Source organism: Carcharhinus amblyrhynchos, chromosome 24 (genome assembly GCF_965287045.1).
Source record: "Carcharhinus amblyrhynchos chromosome 24, sCarAmb.v2.hapA, whole genome shotgun sequence".
Classification (NCBI taxonomy): domain Eukaryota; kingdom Metazoa; phylum Chordata; class Chondrichthyes; order Carcharhiniformes; family Carcharhinidae; genus Carcharhinus; species Carcharhinus amblyrhynchos.
In genome coordinates, this window is record NC_137347.1 from 26,369,429 (window position 1) to 26,385,672 (window position 16,244).

A 16,244-nucleotide genomic window follows, 5' to 3' on the forward strand; every position below is an offset into this window, starting at 1 on the left:
TTACCAGCCTCTGGTGGACGAGGCGGTAAAATTCCAGCGACAATTTCTGCTGTGAAGTACTAATCCTTTTGGATTGGAAAATGAAACTCTAGGCACTGCTGAGGCTGAAATTTAATTTTAAGATTACATTTTTTTGTTCTTGACCCCCCCCCCCCCCCCCCCACCCCCAATCAGAATACATACTGTGGAATTTTACTGGCACATCTGCCCGAAGTTCGTATGATCCCACCCGAAGCCAATCTCCAAGCTTTGCCTGTCCCCAGAATCGAGGACGGGGCGTCGATAAAATTCCGGACATAGTTTCCCTGTATCTCAATCATATCAACTCTCAACCTTCAGGAACTTAGGACATAGAACATAGAACATTACAGCGCAGTACAGGCCCTTCAGCCCTCGATGTTGCGCCGACCAGTGGAACCAATCTAATGACCCTCTAACCTAAACTATCCCAATATTATCCATCAATATTAGCTTGATGGCACCGCTGGTAATTCCTTCCATAACTTTATTTATACAGTATTTTCACAGTAACTTCATTTCAGTGTTAATATAAGCCTCCTAGTGATACGAATAAATAATCTTAAGCTTATAATTGGAAGGAGGCTAATGGGGCTGTGATTAAACCAGATCAAATTGATTAGGGATAGGACATACCAAGGCAACCTTCCACATGGTTGGCTAGATGTGAGTTTTATGGTTCATGTGCCCCAGTTTGCCTTAATGGGTGAGCCACCCTATTCCAGGGGCCTGCAGCTCAGCCTTTCAATATCCTTTATTTGTAAAAGAGGGATGAATCAGTGATAGGACTTGCATTCATGTAGCACCTTCTATGTACTCAGGAGGTCCCAACTCATTTCGTAGCCAATGGATTGCTTTAAAAATAGTTACAGCTTTGAACACAGCAGGCAATTTGCACACAGCTAAGTTTCACCAGTGCAATAAGATAAATGATCAGACAATGTGCTCTGATGGTTTATGTTGAGGGATAAATGTTCTGAAGCAAGAGTTGGCCTTCATTATTTACCTGAAGAGTCTTATTAAAAAGATTGCCTGAAATAGAAAAGGAGTCTGTTGGGAACTGCAAGATGAAAGGAATTAAAGAATGGAGTAAAGGCATAAGGATGCCTGAAGAGGGAAGAATTGTTTTCCAAGAATCTAAGGAACATTATGCACTTGTGTGTTGCTGTGAACAGTTATTTGCTTTAACTTCTCACTGAAGGGTATAAGAATGGCGATAGTTACTACAAAATTGTATGTAATTTTAATCTTGTATAAACGCCTGGCAAAAATCCGGTTTCTACCTCCCAAAATAGGGAATTTTTTTAATATTTGTTTTCTGAATTGAATGTGAAGGTTACCCAATTCTTCAGCTTGCCGTCGGTTTGATCAGCCTTTTTCTGGAGTATCATAACAGCAACGTTTTCATCCACTTCTGGCTGGATATTTTTTGGCAAAGCTTTGTTAACAATTGCGGGGCAGAGTTCAACTTTGGTGAAAGTGGAACATTTTGCACCATAACAGTCACACACGACTTGGCAAAAATACAAAATCTTGTCAAGTTAGGCACCCCTTGTATGTGATGTTTCTCCAAATGTCTTGTGTATAATTTAGTAAATAATTGGTGTGCTAAATTCTAATAGGCAGGGCGAGCTGGTAAGATCGCGAGAGAGCCGTGAAATCAATTTCACGCCTGGTTTCTCGCCTCTTGCGATTTTACCAGTACCCGATATCCGACAATGTAAAATAGAATTTAAATATTACAAGTGAGCCCAGGACTGAATCATCCAGGCTCATTTGCCTTTGTGGCCTAACTGGTAAAAGTTCTCTTCAGTGAGAATAACATGTAGATCCCCTCAACAGGGACCAGATGTGATGGTCGCGTCTGTAGGACTGAAGGTCATCGAGGCCCCCCTGAAGGTCAGGAGCAGAGCGGGGATGGGGGGGGTGGGTGGTGCCCCTTGGGCAGTGCCAGTGGGGTGGGGCGAGGCCAACTGGCCATTGGGCTAGTGGAAGTAGAGCCTGATGAGAGTGGGGCGGGATGTCTGCTGCCAAACCGCAACCGTGATCAGGGAGGAGGAGGAAAGAAATATGCCGCTGCCAATCTGCGACTAGCGATTGGCTGGTCCGTGCATGGGAATGGTTTTCGCCGCAGAGGTGGGGGCTCAATCGGTTTGGGCCGGGAAAAGAGGGGGGGAGCGATCAGTCCAGGCAGGGGAGAGGGATCAGCCACGAAATCAGCCAGTTTTACCTAGGCGAGGCAGTCACTAACAGGTCTCATTGCTCACAGAACACAGAGATCTGCACAAGCGCAATGGCACCCTCTGCTGCAAACTGCCGGTGTTCCGGTGAGCTAGGCCCTGCCACTCCCTCTGCTGGCGAGAAACAGATTTGGTTTCATTTTTTCGACAAAATCCGGTAAGATTCCATTTTTATCGTGCCCAAATAAACAGTGTGATTCTCTCCCGTTTTCACCCTTGTTTGGCACTTAGAATTGTTTTGGTAAGATTGCCCTCTACATTTTTGAATAAACTAATGAATAGCTCAGAAAGAAAAATTGTTTCGCAGCCTATTCTTTGATTTGTCAATTCCTTGACTTGATGTATTTTCAGACTTCTTTCATAACAATACAATTCAACAGGAAAAGATGGGTACCTGCAAATGAGATGTTAAAGAGCCAGTTGCCGTTCCAGAGTTGTGAATTTACTAACCAATGTTCTGAAGAATACTGTGGGAACTTCATGAATCTTCAAATAGTGCTGTCAGACTTTTCTCAGCACTTGAGTGAACAAACAATTCTTGGTTTAATGTCACATCTGAAGACTAATAGTCACAGAGTCACAGGGATATACAGCACAGAATCAGGCCCTTTAGCCCAACCTGTCCATGACAACCAGGTTTCCTAAACGGAACAAGTCCCATTTGCCTGCATTGGGCCCATATCTCTCTATACCTTTCCCATCCATGTACCTGTCCAAATGTCTCTGAACTGTTGTCATTGTACCCGCCTCCTCTGGCGGCTCATTCTATGAACACACCACCCTTTGTGTAATAAAGGTACTTCTCAGGTTCCTTTTAAATCTTTTCCCTCTCACCTTAAACCTATGCCCTCTAGGTTTGGACTCCCCTACCCTGAGAAAAAGACCTTGGCTATTCACCTTATCTATGCCTCAATGATTTTATAAACCTTTCATCTTCTAGCGAAAAAAAAGTCCCAGCCTCTCCTTATAATTCAAACCTTCCAGTCCTGGTAACATCCTTGTAAATCTTTGTTTTAGATCATTTTACTATTTATTATCAATTTCACCCTTCCCATTTAATCATAGTATCCAACATGCAGAAGGAGGCCATTCAGTCCATCACGTTTGCACCAATCACAATCCCACCCAGGTTCTATTCCCACATGCATTTAACCAAGCTAGTCCCCTGACATTAAGGGGCAATTTAGCACGGCCAATCTGCCTAACCCGCACATCTTTGGACTGTGAGACGAAACCCCAGCACCTGGAGGAAACCCACACAGACCCAGGAGAATGTGCAAACACCACCCAGACAATGACCCAAGCCAGGAATCGAACTTAGATTCCTGGTGCTGTGAGGTAGCAGTGCTAACCACTGTGCCATCGTGCTGCCATAATATGGAGATGAAAGACCAGACTTCCAACAATGCACTGTTCCATCAATAGGTAATAACATGCTCAGATTATTATAGGAGCCTTCTCAAATCAAAAATGAATCTTCTGGACACTGCTGTTAAAAGCCAGGGAGAACAGTAGAACTTTGTGCCACTGCTCTGAGACTATGTTCTCCCTTTGCCTGCTCATGGACATATACTGCTTCATGGAACATCTCACATTTCAGCTGCTAGCCTAAAACATAAGTGAAGGGACTCAGTGAAAAGGGAACCCTATCTTTAGATGGGAAATGCAATAACATTTTCAAACTGTGAGCAAGTGTCATATGATTTGGTATCATCTGATCAGCTGCCATGTAATCAAATCACTAGGAATTTGTTCAACGTAAGTTGATAACTCTAAGCTTTTGGTTGCTTCATGCGGACATTAAATACGATGTGGAGATGCCGGCGCTGGACTGGGGTAAACAAAAGTTGGACTTCTTACTGTACGACATTAAATAACCCGTGGCATTTCTCAAGCAGAATAAGAAATTCACACTGTATACTGGCCAACATTCTTCATCAACTAATGTCACCAAGAACAAATCAATTCTGCATTCTTCTCACTGTCACTTGTTGGATCTTGCTGTGTGCAAAATGGCTGTCTCATTTGCCTTAAGAGCAGCAGTCTTATTTTTTAAAATTTTACTCCCTTCTTAAAATTATGAACTCAATGTGCTGAGTGGACAGGGCAAGCCCTGAATCGGTCTCCTTGCTTACTCCAAAAATCAATTCAAATTCAAATTGAATCCAATACATGGTTTCTACAAGAGAGACATACAAAACCCAAACTGAACAAAAGAAGGCATTGCACCTGATCTTGGATTTGATCTAATGCTTGGTCTTAGCCAAAAGGCTGAGAAGAGTTGGAGTATTGAATGTCAAGCAGCCTTAGGCACGACTTCAAATATTTCGTGTCTGTTAAACCACGTTAGGACTTCCTGATGTCCAGAAAACCCTTTCTATAAATGCAAGTTCTCCCTTCTTTCTTTCAGAAAAATGACACTACCTTGTCGTAAGGTTCTAAATGCAAATTGCATCTTTACAGGGATGAGATTGGAATCATTTTGAGGCCCACATCTCATTTAAATCCAACAGAATTCTGCACAAAATGAAAATCTGAAATTAAAACAGAAAATGCCAGGTTCATGCAGCAGCTGAAACAGAATTTGTGGAGAGTGTAATTGTATTAATGGAGGCAATTTGAACCTAACCTGGCTATCAGGAAAGCAAAAGGATTAGGTATACACTCTGTTCAATTTTATTCTCTTTTGAAGTCAGTTATTAATAATATTGGTCAGATAAAAAACTGACCTTCCACCCAGTCCGATAGATGTCCCGCAAGGTCTGTCAGGTAAAATTACCGCAAATGTGTCAGGTCAATGATCTTTCAACAGAGCTGGAGGATGTTAGAGATGAACCCTCTTAAATAAGGTCTGTTAGCAATTTTTACAGATGCACCATAGAAAGCATCCTTTCTGGATGTATCACAGCTTGGTATGGCTCCTGCTCTGACCAAGACAACAAGAAACTACAAAGGGTTGTGAATGTAGCCCAGTCCATAATGCAAACTAATCTCCCACCCATTACCTCTGTCTACACTTTCCACTGCCTCAGAAAAGTAGCCAGCATAATCAAGGACCCCAGGCACCTAGAGCATACTCTCTCCCACCTTCTTCCGTTGGGAAAAAGATACAGAAGTCTGAGAACAGGTACCAACTGGCTCAAGAATGGCTTCTTCCCTGCTGCCATTAGACTTTTGAATGGACCTGCCATATATTAAGCTGATCTTTCTCTTCATCCTGTCTTTAAATGCAGCACTACATCTAGCACCCTATCCTTTCCTTCTCCCCTATGTACTGTATGAATAGTATATTTTGTCTGTATAGTGCACAAGAAACAATACTTTTCACTGTATCCCAATACATGTGACAATAATAAATCAAATTAAATCAAATCATTGCTGTCAATGAAACTGAATATTGGACAAGGACAGGATTCAAAACCTTTGTACTTGCTTTAAGACAATTTTCTACTTCCAAACCTAAGTTTAAATACTATAATATGCATTCCCTTTACACAACATACTGTTGGAAAGTGACTTATGTTACAGACTGATCTGACTCGAACTCTCCTGGCTCGTTCAGAATCAGAGAAATGAGCATCTGGTGAGGCAGTCATGTAAAAAACTTCTTCCTTGTAAATTGAAGAATGGGGGTCATCTCTGTCCATCTCCTGATTAGGACATATTCTTTAAATTAAATAGACTGGAGAGAGTAGAATGTTTAGTTTAGCTTCATCTAATTCTCAGTGGTATCGCGCTAACAAAATGTTAATTTAATCTAAAAGGGACAATGCCATATTGGGTTAGCATACTGTCCTCTCTCCTCTAGAACCTCAAATATATAGTTTCTAGTCAGCTTGATGGTGCTTGGATGGTGGGATAGGTACAGGTTCCATATTCTCTTTAGTGGTGGTCATTTGTTAGGGGAAATCCGTCAGGGTGGAGCAGAATGAAAAAGATGTTTGCATTTCTAAAGCACCTTGCATGACCTCACAACATCTTAAAGTGCTCTGTAATCAATGAAGGATAGTCACTGCTGTAGCGTGGGGAACATGATTGCCAATTTATATTGAACAGCTTCCCATAAATTACAATCAAATAAATGAGCATTTGTTTTATTTTACAGTGACACTAGAGTCAATTCAGCATGGCCAATCAACCTGATGCACATATCTTTGGACTGTGGGAGGAAACCAAAGCACCTGGAGGAAACCCATGTATACATGGGGAGACTATGCAAACTCCACACAGACCGTCACCTGAGGCCGGCAGTGAATCTGGGTCTCTGGTGCTGTGAGTCAGCAGTGCTAATCACTGTGCTACTGTGCCGTGTTGTTTAGTGGTGTTTGATGATTCTAACACTGATGCTTTGTACGTTTCCCATGTTGAATGGCTCCCTTGGTCTTCAAGCTGTTTGAGAACTCCAGTTGAGCTCACTTTGGTGAATAGATCATAATCGAGTCTCTTTAATGTCCCTGTGTTTTTCAATGGCCTCAGCTTTATTTTGATGGTGAAAACTACAGATGTACATCCACATCCATGTCGCCCAGGTAGGCCTTTGCTTTTTGAACTGCACCTTGGAATCTGCATTTTGTTGCCACATAGTCACATTGATTTCTGGTCATGTCATCAGGACTTTTCCAGGTGTATTTATTTCTTGAAATGCTCCTTGAACTAGATATTTAGAGCAACCTGACCACTCACTGTGCGCCAATTGATCCACATTTCTCCTCTTTCGTTGAGATCACCCAGGCCATGAGGTCAAACAAAAATGGAAGACAGAATAAATATTGAACCTAATATTGGGTGGCATGGTGGCACAGTGGTTAGCACTGCAGCTTCACAGCTCCAGGGACCCAGGTTCAATTCCAGCCTGGGGTGACTGTAATGTCAGCATGTTCACCCCATGTCTGACTGGATTTCCTCTGAGTGCTCCAGTTTCCTCCCACAGTCCAAAGATGTGCAGGTTAGATGGATTGGCCATTCTAAGTTACCCTGAAGTGTCCCAAAATGTGTATGTTAGGGGGTTTAATGGGGTAAATACGTGAGGTTACTGGGATAGGGCCCAGGTAAGGTGCTCTGTCAGTGGGTCATTGCAGACGCATTGGACAGAATGGTTTCCTTCTGCACTGTAGGGATCCTGGATAGATCAACAGAAATATCAGAAATTGGACAAAAGGATCAAACAAAAATCTGCTGACGAGAAGGAAGAAGTTTTGTTGAACAAAAAAAATGAAGGAATAGAGAAACATAAAACACGGACTCAAGAACAATGCATAAAGATATCAGGGAAATCACAGGAAAAGTTGGGTGTACATCTGGCAGATGCATCAAAGGGAAACAAGGAGAAATTATCACGGAAAAGAACCAAGTGCTTACAAGATGCCCTGAAGACATACAAGACTTATTTGAGGGCACCAGACCAAAAAGAAAAACAAATAAGAAAAACACGGATAGTCCAAAGATCGTGAAAGACAAAACAAGAACAGCAATAAATAAAATGAAAAACAACAAGGCAAAAAGACCAGGAGTCACCAAATGAATTAAAAATTTGGAAGACCCTGGAATAGATAAACCAAATCTTGTATTTAATGAAGTTTACAACACAGAAGAAATCCCAGAAGACTTAAGGAAATCAATATTTATTGCGTTCCCTAAAATGCCTAGGGCAATTGAATAGGAACTCCATCACATGATCATTCTGATGACTCACGTTGCTAAGATCCTTCTTTGAGCAATGATGAGCCTCCCATCCATTGACACTTCCCGTTGCCTTGGCAAAGCAGCCAGCATAATTAAGGACCCCACACACACTGGACATTCTCTCTTCCATCTTCTTCTGTTGGGAAAAAAGTACAAACGTTTGAGGTCATGTACCAACTGACTCAAGAACAGCATCTCCCTGCTGCTGTTAGACTTTTGAATGGACTTACCTTGCATTAACTTGATCTTTTGCTACACCCTAGCTATGACTGGTAACACTTCATTCTTGTATCTTTCTCTATGAACGGTATGCTTTGTCTGTATAGCATGCAAGAAACATACTTTTCACTGTATGCTAATATAAGAACATAAGAAATAGGAGCAGGAGTAGGCCATCTAGCCCTTCGAGCCTGCCCCGCCATTCAATAAGATCATGGCTGATCTGTCGTGGCTCAGTTCCACTTTCCCGCCCTCTCCCCATAACCCTTAATCCCCTCCCTTATCAAAAACCCATCAACCCGCGTCTTAAAAATATTTAGCGAGGCAGCCTCCACCACTTCAACGGGCAGAGAATTCCAGAGATTTACCACCCTTTGAGTGAAGAAGTTCCTCCTCAACTCCGTTCTAAACCGCCCCCCCTTTATCTTGAGGCTGTGCCCCCTAGTCCTACTGTCTGTTTTGAGCGGGAAGAGTCTCTCCACCTCTATCCTATCCATCCCATTCATCATCTTATACGTCTCAATGAGATCTCCCCTCATTCTTCTAAACTCTAACGAGTACAAGCCTAGTTTATTCAGCCTCTCCTCATAGCTCAACCCCCTCAACTCCGGTATCAGCCTAGTAAACCTCCTCTGCACTCCCTCCAAGGCCAAAATATCTTTGCGCAGGTGCGGCGCCCAAAACTGCACACAGTACTCTAGCTGCGGCCTCACCAATGCCCTATATAGCTGCAGCAAGACCTCCCTACTTTTATATTCAATCCCCCTTGCTATGAAGGCCAGCATCCCATTCGCCTTCCTGACCACCTGCTGCACCTGCAAGCTGGGTTTTTGCGACTCATGCACAAGGACCCCGAGGTCCCTCTGCACCATCGCCTGCTGCAGTTTTTCGCCACGTAAGTAATAGTCCTTCCTACCATTATTCCTACCAAAGTGGACCACCTCACACTTGCCAACATTAAATTCCATTTGCCATTTCCTGGCCCATTCGATAATAAATCAAATTAAATCAGATAGGGCCAGGAGCAAGATAAAGCCATAAGTTTCAGATCTGCAGTGCAATTTCATAGAAGATTGAGGAATGAGAAATGCTTTCTTTATAGTAAACATGCTATCAGAAAAAAGGTGTTTCATGTGTTTTATTGATCATAGTAAGGCGTTTAATAAAATTAATCATGAGGAACTGATGAGCATGTTAGAGTCTCTTGAACTTGATGGCAAAGATTTCAGAGTGATAAGAAATCTTCATTGGAAACAAAGTGCAGACATAAAAGTTGAGAACACTCTAAGTGACTTTGCATGGTTAAAAGAGGGAATCAGTCTGGGGTGTGTTTTCTCCCCAGATTTTGTGCTGCAAAAATATTCCTAGCGAGATTAAAGACCTTTCTAGATTATTAGTTGGAGATTACAACCTTAGTAAGAAGATCATAAGATATAGGAGCAGAATTAGGCCACTTGGCCCATCAATATAACATTTGATTACATTTTTCTTATTGTCATCTTTGAGGAGAAACTGCAAAAGATTTTGGATGTATTGAGTGAAAGTGACAAAAGGGCTGGGCATAAATTGTAAACAAACAAATTGTCTTGTCGTGTCCAAAAAGTAAATCAAACCAGAATGTAAAATCAAAGTAAAGAAGAAAAAGATCAAACAGGTTGTCAAAGATTGTTCCCTCTGTATTTTAAACATCTTTATGTCAGACAGAAAGTAGCCAGGAGTAAGAAACAGGATTGATTGGAGTGGCTACAGATGCATTTAAAAAAATAAAAAATAATCTGATCAACTAAAATTAGCCATGCAAACAAAGCTGAGAATCCCAGGATGTGTCATCAGACCTATTTTGATCTACAGAAGCAAGTGTTGGACAGTCAATGAAGCAATGCAGAGACAAATGGAGGCTGCGAGTTGTGTTTTCTGAGGCAAATAATGAAGATATCTTGGACAAGTCACATCACCAATGAAGAGGTTTTAGTAAAATCCAAGATCAAAAGAATTCTGCTGATCAAGATCAGGATTAGAGAGTTGGAATTTCTTGGGACGGTAATAAGAAATCATGATTCCAAAAATCCCATGCTGAAGGGAAAGGCTGATGGCAAAAGAGATCTAAGTAGACAAAGAATGGTTTTCTTAAAGAGTCTCACAAACTAAGGAATGTATCACCTATGAAGGTGAACCACAACATTAGAGCAGGATTGATATGGAGGTCCAGGGACACAATGCCCTCTTGGGCATATTGCCTCAAGAGAGAGAATGTTATTTGTGGGATCAATATTTTACATTTATATGGTGGTGGAGGGTTGTTCTTTCCAATAGTGACATGGGATATTTTACATCCAACTAATAAGTCAGATGGGTCTCTGTTATAGCCTCAGTTGAAAGATATGATGCCATCACTGCTACTAGAAAGTCAGTGTCCATTATGGACTCTAATCTCTGCTGTGGCACCTCAACATACAATCTTTTGACCCCACTATGTGAGGTCCAACAAGTTAATCTGGACTGTGCCTTTTCCATGAGGAGTGAAAATGACAAAAGGGATGGGAATAAATTGGAACAAATAAATTGTCTTGCCGTGTCCAAAAAATAAATCAAACCAGAATGTAAAATCACAGTAGAGAAAGATCAAATAGGCCGACAAAGATTGGTCCCTATTCAATAGTCTCAGCTGAAAGATATAATGCCTCCACTATCCTACAACCACGCTCCTGGTCTATGGACCACCTGGTATGGAGAGGGGCAGATTGGGATGGTGACCTCCTCATGAACCTGCTCCTGGGCCTGGCGAAGCACGCCATTTACAGGTGCAGGCAGCGGGCGATCGAAGGGGCCGCCCATCCTGGCTGTCTGCCTCTCTACCGTGGCTATGTTCGCAGCCAGGTGTCCCTGGGGAGGGAGCATGCAATGTCCACGGGTGCAGTGGACGCCTTCCGCGCCCGTTGTGCACCGCAGGGACTGGGGTGCATTATCAAACCCTAACAATCACAATTTAATTTGATGTTTTCAAGTTTTCTTTGTACTTTGATTTTGTTCGGGCAGCTCCCCCTCCTTTTGGCGAGCTGCCCCTTTTACTTTGTCCTGATTTAATTTGAGTTTGTTTATTTGGTTTGACCTTAAAAGAGGCCAAGGTCCTCCAAACCAGTAGGCGGCAATGTGTCATCGCTGGTCGGCGAGCTGTCCTCTAAGCCTGCCAGCGGCGCTGTGGAGTGGGAGGGCTCGGAGCTGCCGAGTGTTTCCGGAAAGGGCCGAGTGAGGCTGAGTCCCGGACTCGGAGCTGCCGAGTGTTTCCGGAAAGGGCCGAGTGAGGCTGAGTCCCGGACTCGAAGCTGCCGAGTGTTTCCGGAAAGGGCCGAGACAGCAGAAGCCGAAGCCGGAGTGAAGCTCAGACAACAGAAGCCGGGGAGAGGGACGGGTTGTGAGGGCCTCTGCTCGGCGGTGAGGTTCAAGAGTTCGAGAATCATTTACCATGGGAGCCTGCCTAGCAATTTGTTCCCTGGCCAGCTGTGTGAGTACTTTTACCGCGGGGAAACTCCGGCTCCCACTTTTCCTCCAGGAGCCGAATGCCTGGTGGGTGGCCCGGTTCCTTGTTCTACTCCAGCTCGGGGCTCTCTACCCGCCCCCCGCTCCGGCCAGGCCTAACAACATTCCCTCAATTGGGCTCAAAAATGTGCCCTGTTCCCTTTAATCTTAACAATAGACCTGGGTGTGTGTGAAAGTGGCTTTGTATGGGTTTTCAGCACCTTAAATCACATTCCCTATCATGTTGACTGAAATACCTCCTTGTTTCCATTTTAAAAGCTGCATTTAATTATCCGGTTTCTTCCCCAAGAGCTGAGAGTTGTTTTTATGTTTAAAACTAATCTTTTACTTCCCGTTTGAGGAAGTTGGTGGCAGACCAGCTTTGGTTTGCGCACGATGTTTTTCTTGCTCCTTGATGTGTAACTTTGTTTTAAGAAAGAACACTTGTGTAACTTTTCTTCTGGAAATATTTTACCTGTGGATGGATAAATAAAGGTTATTTTCTTGTGGCTCAAATCGTAGTTTAAAATTTGTATCATCAGTCAGGCACTTCGTTTCGCAACATGACGATTGTGCCCTTTTAAAGGGACACTTACTGCTCTTAGTGGTTGTGGGGAGTACTTGTTGAGAGTAAAGCACATGTTGTTTCTGACTTGTAAACACTGCTGATGGTTGCAGCTCACGTAATCTTATTTACTTCCCCTGTTTTCCTCCCAGAAGCAGATGTCTGACATCTGCAGCTTAGTGACTGTGGTTTGGGATTCAGTTCTGTCTTGCTTCCATCCAGGAATTGTGCCCATTACAATCTGCCCTAATGTTTATTTGAGTGATTCTTAAAAAAAAATCTTTGTTTGCCATCCTGTTCCACCCTCCCCGCAACCCTTGCAGTTAGTCACTCGAGCTGTCCAGATCTGTTTGTATTAGCATTGACCTGGGTGAGCATACTAAATTAATTTTTTGCACTGCTAAATTAGAAATGAGATACAATTATTTGTCTGAATTATTCATTTATCTGAAAAGTTATGATTTGCTAAACTTCTTCCAAAGGTATTATCAAACAGTAAGAAGTCTGACAACACCAGGTTTAAGTCCAACTGATTTATTTGATAGTAAACTCACAAGCTTTACTATCAAATAAATCGGTTGGACTTAAACCTGGTGTTATAAGAACATAAGAATATAAGAAATAGGAGCAGGAGTAGGCCATCTAGCCCTTCGAGCCTGCCCCGCCATTCAATATGATCATGGCTGATCTGTCGTGGCTCAGTTCCACTTTCCCGCCCTCTCCCCATAACCCTTAATCCCCTCTCTTATCAAAAACCCATCAACCCGCGTCTTAAAAATATTTAGCGAGGCAGCGTCCACCACTTCAACGGGCAGAGAATTCCAGAGATTCACCACCCTTTGAGTGAAGTTCCTCCTCAACTCCGTTCTAAACCGCCCCCCCCCCTTTATCTTGAGGCTGTGCCCCCTAGTCCTACTGTCTTTTTTGAGCGGGAAGAGTCTCTCCACCTCTATCCTATCCATCCCATTCATCATCTTATACGTCTCAATGAGATCTCCCCTCATTCTTCTAAACTCTAACGAGTACAAGCCTAGTTTATTCAGCCTCTCCTCATAGCTCAACCCCCTCAATTCCGGTATCAGCCTAGTAAACCTCCTCTGCACTCCCTCCAAGGCCAAAATATCTTTGCGCAGGTGCGGCGCCCAAAACTGCACACAGTACTCCAGCTGCAGCCTCACCAATGCCCTATATAGCTGCAGCAAGACCTCCCTACTTTTATATTCAATCCCCCTTGCTATGAAGGCCAGCATCCCATTCGCCTTCCTGACCACCTGCTGCACCTGCAAGCTGGGTTTTTGCGACTCATGCACAAGGACCCCGAGGTCCCTCTGCACCGTCGCCTGCTGCAGTTTTTCGCCACGTAAGTAATAATCCTTCCTACCATTATTCCTACCAAAGTGGACCACCTCACACTTGCCAACATTAAATTCCATTTGCCATTTCCTGGCCCATTCGCCCAGCCTATCTAGATCCTGTGTTTACCCCAGTCCAACACTGCATCTTCACATCATTATCAAACAGCACAGAGCCTGTAAATACTATTTGGCCCAACAGGTCCTTGCCTGTATTTGGGCCTCCATTTATCCTTCTAATCCCCTCAAATTATCCTTCTATTTATTTTCCCCTTGCATGTTTCACTTCCCCTTCAGTACATCTATGCTTATCATCTCGTTGATTTCTTGTGGTAATGTGTTCTATTCTCGCAAACAAGATGTTTTTCCTGAATTATCTATTTGGTTTATTAGTGACTATGTCATATTTGTAGGTGTTAACACTGGTTTCTATTGCAAATGGAAACATCATCTCTACATCTGCTTGACCATCTTTCATCATAAAATCTTTATCAGATCACACACAGAGGCATAGTCATAGAATTTTATAGCATGGAAACAGGCCTTCAGTTCAACTTGCCCATGCCACCCTCTTTTTATTAATCACTAAATTAGCCCCAATTGCCACGTTTGGCCATTATCCTTCCATACCTATCATACCCATGTAACTGTCTAAATGCTTTTTAAAAGACAAAATTGTACGTGCCTCTACTGTCTCTGGCAGCTTGTTCCAGAAACTCACCATGCTCTGTGTGGGGAAAAATATGCCACTCTGGACCTTAGTATATCTCTCCCCCCTCACCTTAAATCTATGCCCTCTGGTTTTAGACTGCCCTACCTTTGGGAAAAGGTATTGACTATCTAGCTGATCTATGTCCCTCATTATTTTATATACCTCTGTAAGATCACCCTTAAGCCTCCTATGCTCCAGGGAAAAAAATCTGTCTACCCAGCCTGTCCTCATAATTCAAACCATCAAGTCCCGGTAGCATCCTAATAAATCTTTTCTGCACTCTTTCTAGTTTAATAATATCCTTTCTATAATAGGGTGACCAGAAGTGTAGACAGTATTCCAAGTGTGGCCTTAACAATGTCTTGTACAACTTCGACAAGACATCCCAACTCCTGTATTCAGTGTTCTGAGTAATTAAACCAAGCATGCTGAATGCGTTCTTCGCCACTCTGTCCACCTGTGACTCTACTTCCCAGGAGCTATCTACCTGTACCCCTGGATCTCTATGTTCTATAACTCTCCCCAGTGCCCTACCATTAAGTAGATAAGTCCTGCCCTGGTTTGTTCTACCAAAGTGCATCATCTTGCATTTATTTAAATTAAGCTCCATCTGCCATTCATCAGCCCATTGGCCCAATTGATCGTTGCAGTCCTAGATAACCATCTTCACTATCCAATATGCCACCAATCTTGGTGTCACCTGCAAACTTACTAGCCATGCCTCCTAAATTCTCATCCAAATCATTAATGTAAATAACACATAACAGTGGACCCAACACCGATCCCTGAGGTATACTGCTGGTCACCGCCTGCAGTTTGAAAAACAACCCTCTACAACCACCCTCTGTGTGTGTCATCCACCCAATTTTGTATCCATTTGCCTACCTCACCCTGGATCCTGTGAAATTTAACCTTACGCAACAACCTACCATGCGGTAACTTGTCAAAGATCTTGCTAAAGTCCATGTAGACAACAACTGCATTGCCCTCATCTACCTTCTTGGTTACCGCTTGAAAAAACTCAATCAAATTTGAGACATGTGATTTTCCACTCTCAAAGCCATGCTGACTGTCCCTAATCAATTTAATTCCACACATTCAATTTTTATTCTCGAAGGAAAAGTGCCCCAATCTGTTGAAGCTTTTTTTTTGAAGGCTTAACAACGTCATTCAGATATCCTATTAAATCCATTTTCAAACCTTCCCCTGTGCCTCTGTACTGTTCCACTTAGGTATATGGAGTACTCCCAAGTGTAGCTTAAGGTTCTATACAAGCTTTTTATAACTTTTCTGGTTTTCAATTTTATCACTCTAAAACAACCCCCCAATACAGTTCTTTAAAATGGCTTTATTAATCTGTCACTTTGTGACTTGTGGACCTGTACCCCTAGATCCATCTACTCCGTTTTACATACTTGTTTTCCAAGCAGTGTGCAATCTTATTCCCCTATCAAAATATACCACCTCAACTCACCTATATTGCAGTTCATTTCTCAATTGCAAACCTGTTTTGTGAGTCACTGTGGATTTCCTGTCCTCCTCTGTATTAATCACACCCCCAAATTTGTATGCAAGTTTTGACGTTGACTTGGACTTGGAAATTGTAAGTACAGTGGAGAACAAACAGTGGCTCCAGCACCAATCCTTGCGTAATACCATTTCCCAGTTTTTGCCAGCGTGAGTAACTCATAATCTCTTAGTGTTCAGTCTGCTGTTTGTCCCCTAATTCTACAAGGTCTGACCTTAGTTGTGAGTGTACTATGTGGTACCTTGTAGATGGCTGACTAATTTCAAGCATTTTTACAAAGCTTGTCCAAGTGGTACAATGTGGGAGATGTTCTATTATTGGATGACTGAATGGTTCCCAAAAAGAATCCTTCCTCCAGAAGTATACAAAGATTGTTGTTTGTTTTACAGCTTTGGCTATATAAGAACATAAG

At 42.7% G+C, this 16,244-nt stretch overlaps 1 protein-coding gene across 1 annotated transcript in view; it reads left to right on the plus strand.

Annotated features, from left to right (window-relative positions):
* The first annotated feature begins 11,518 nt into the window (after positions 1–11,518).
* The window catches only part of LOC145357692 (serine incorporator 1-like), a 43,119-nt gene continuing 38,393 nt past the window's right edge, over positions 11,519–16,244 (plus strand). Inside the window, exon 1 of the mRNA XM_080211119.1 lies at positions 11,519–11,661. Within this exon, the coding sequence (XP_080067245.1) occupies positions 11,623–11,661 (39 nt within the window). The 5' untranslated portion in view covers positions 11,519–11,622. The remainder of the gene's footprint in view (positions 11,662–16,244) is intronic.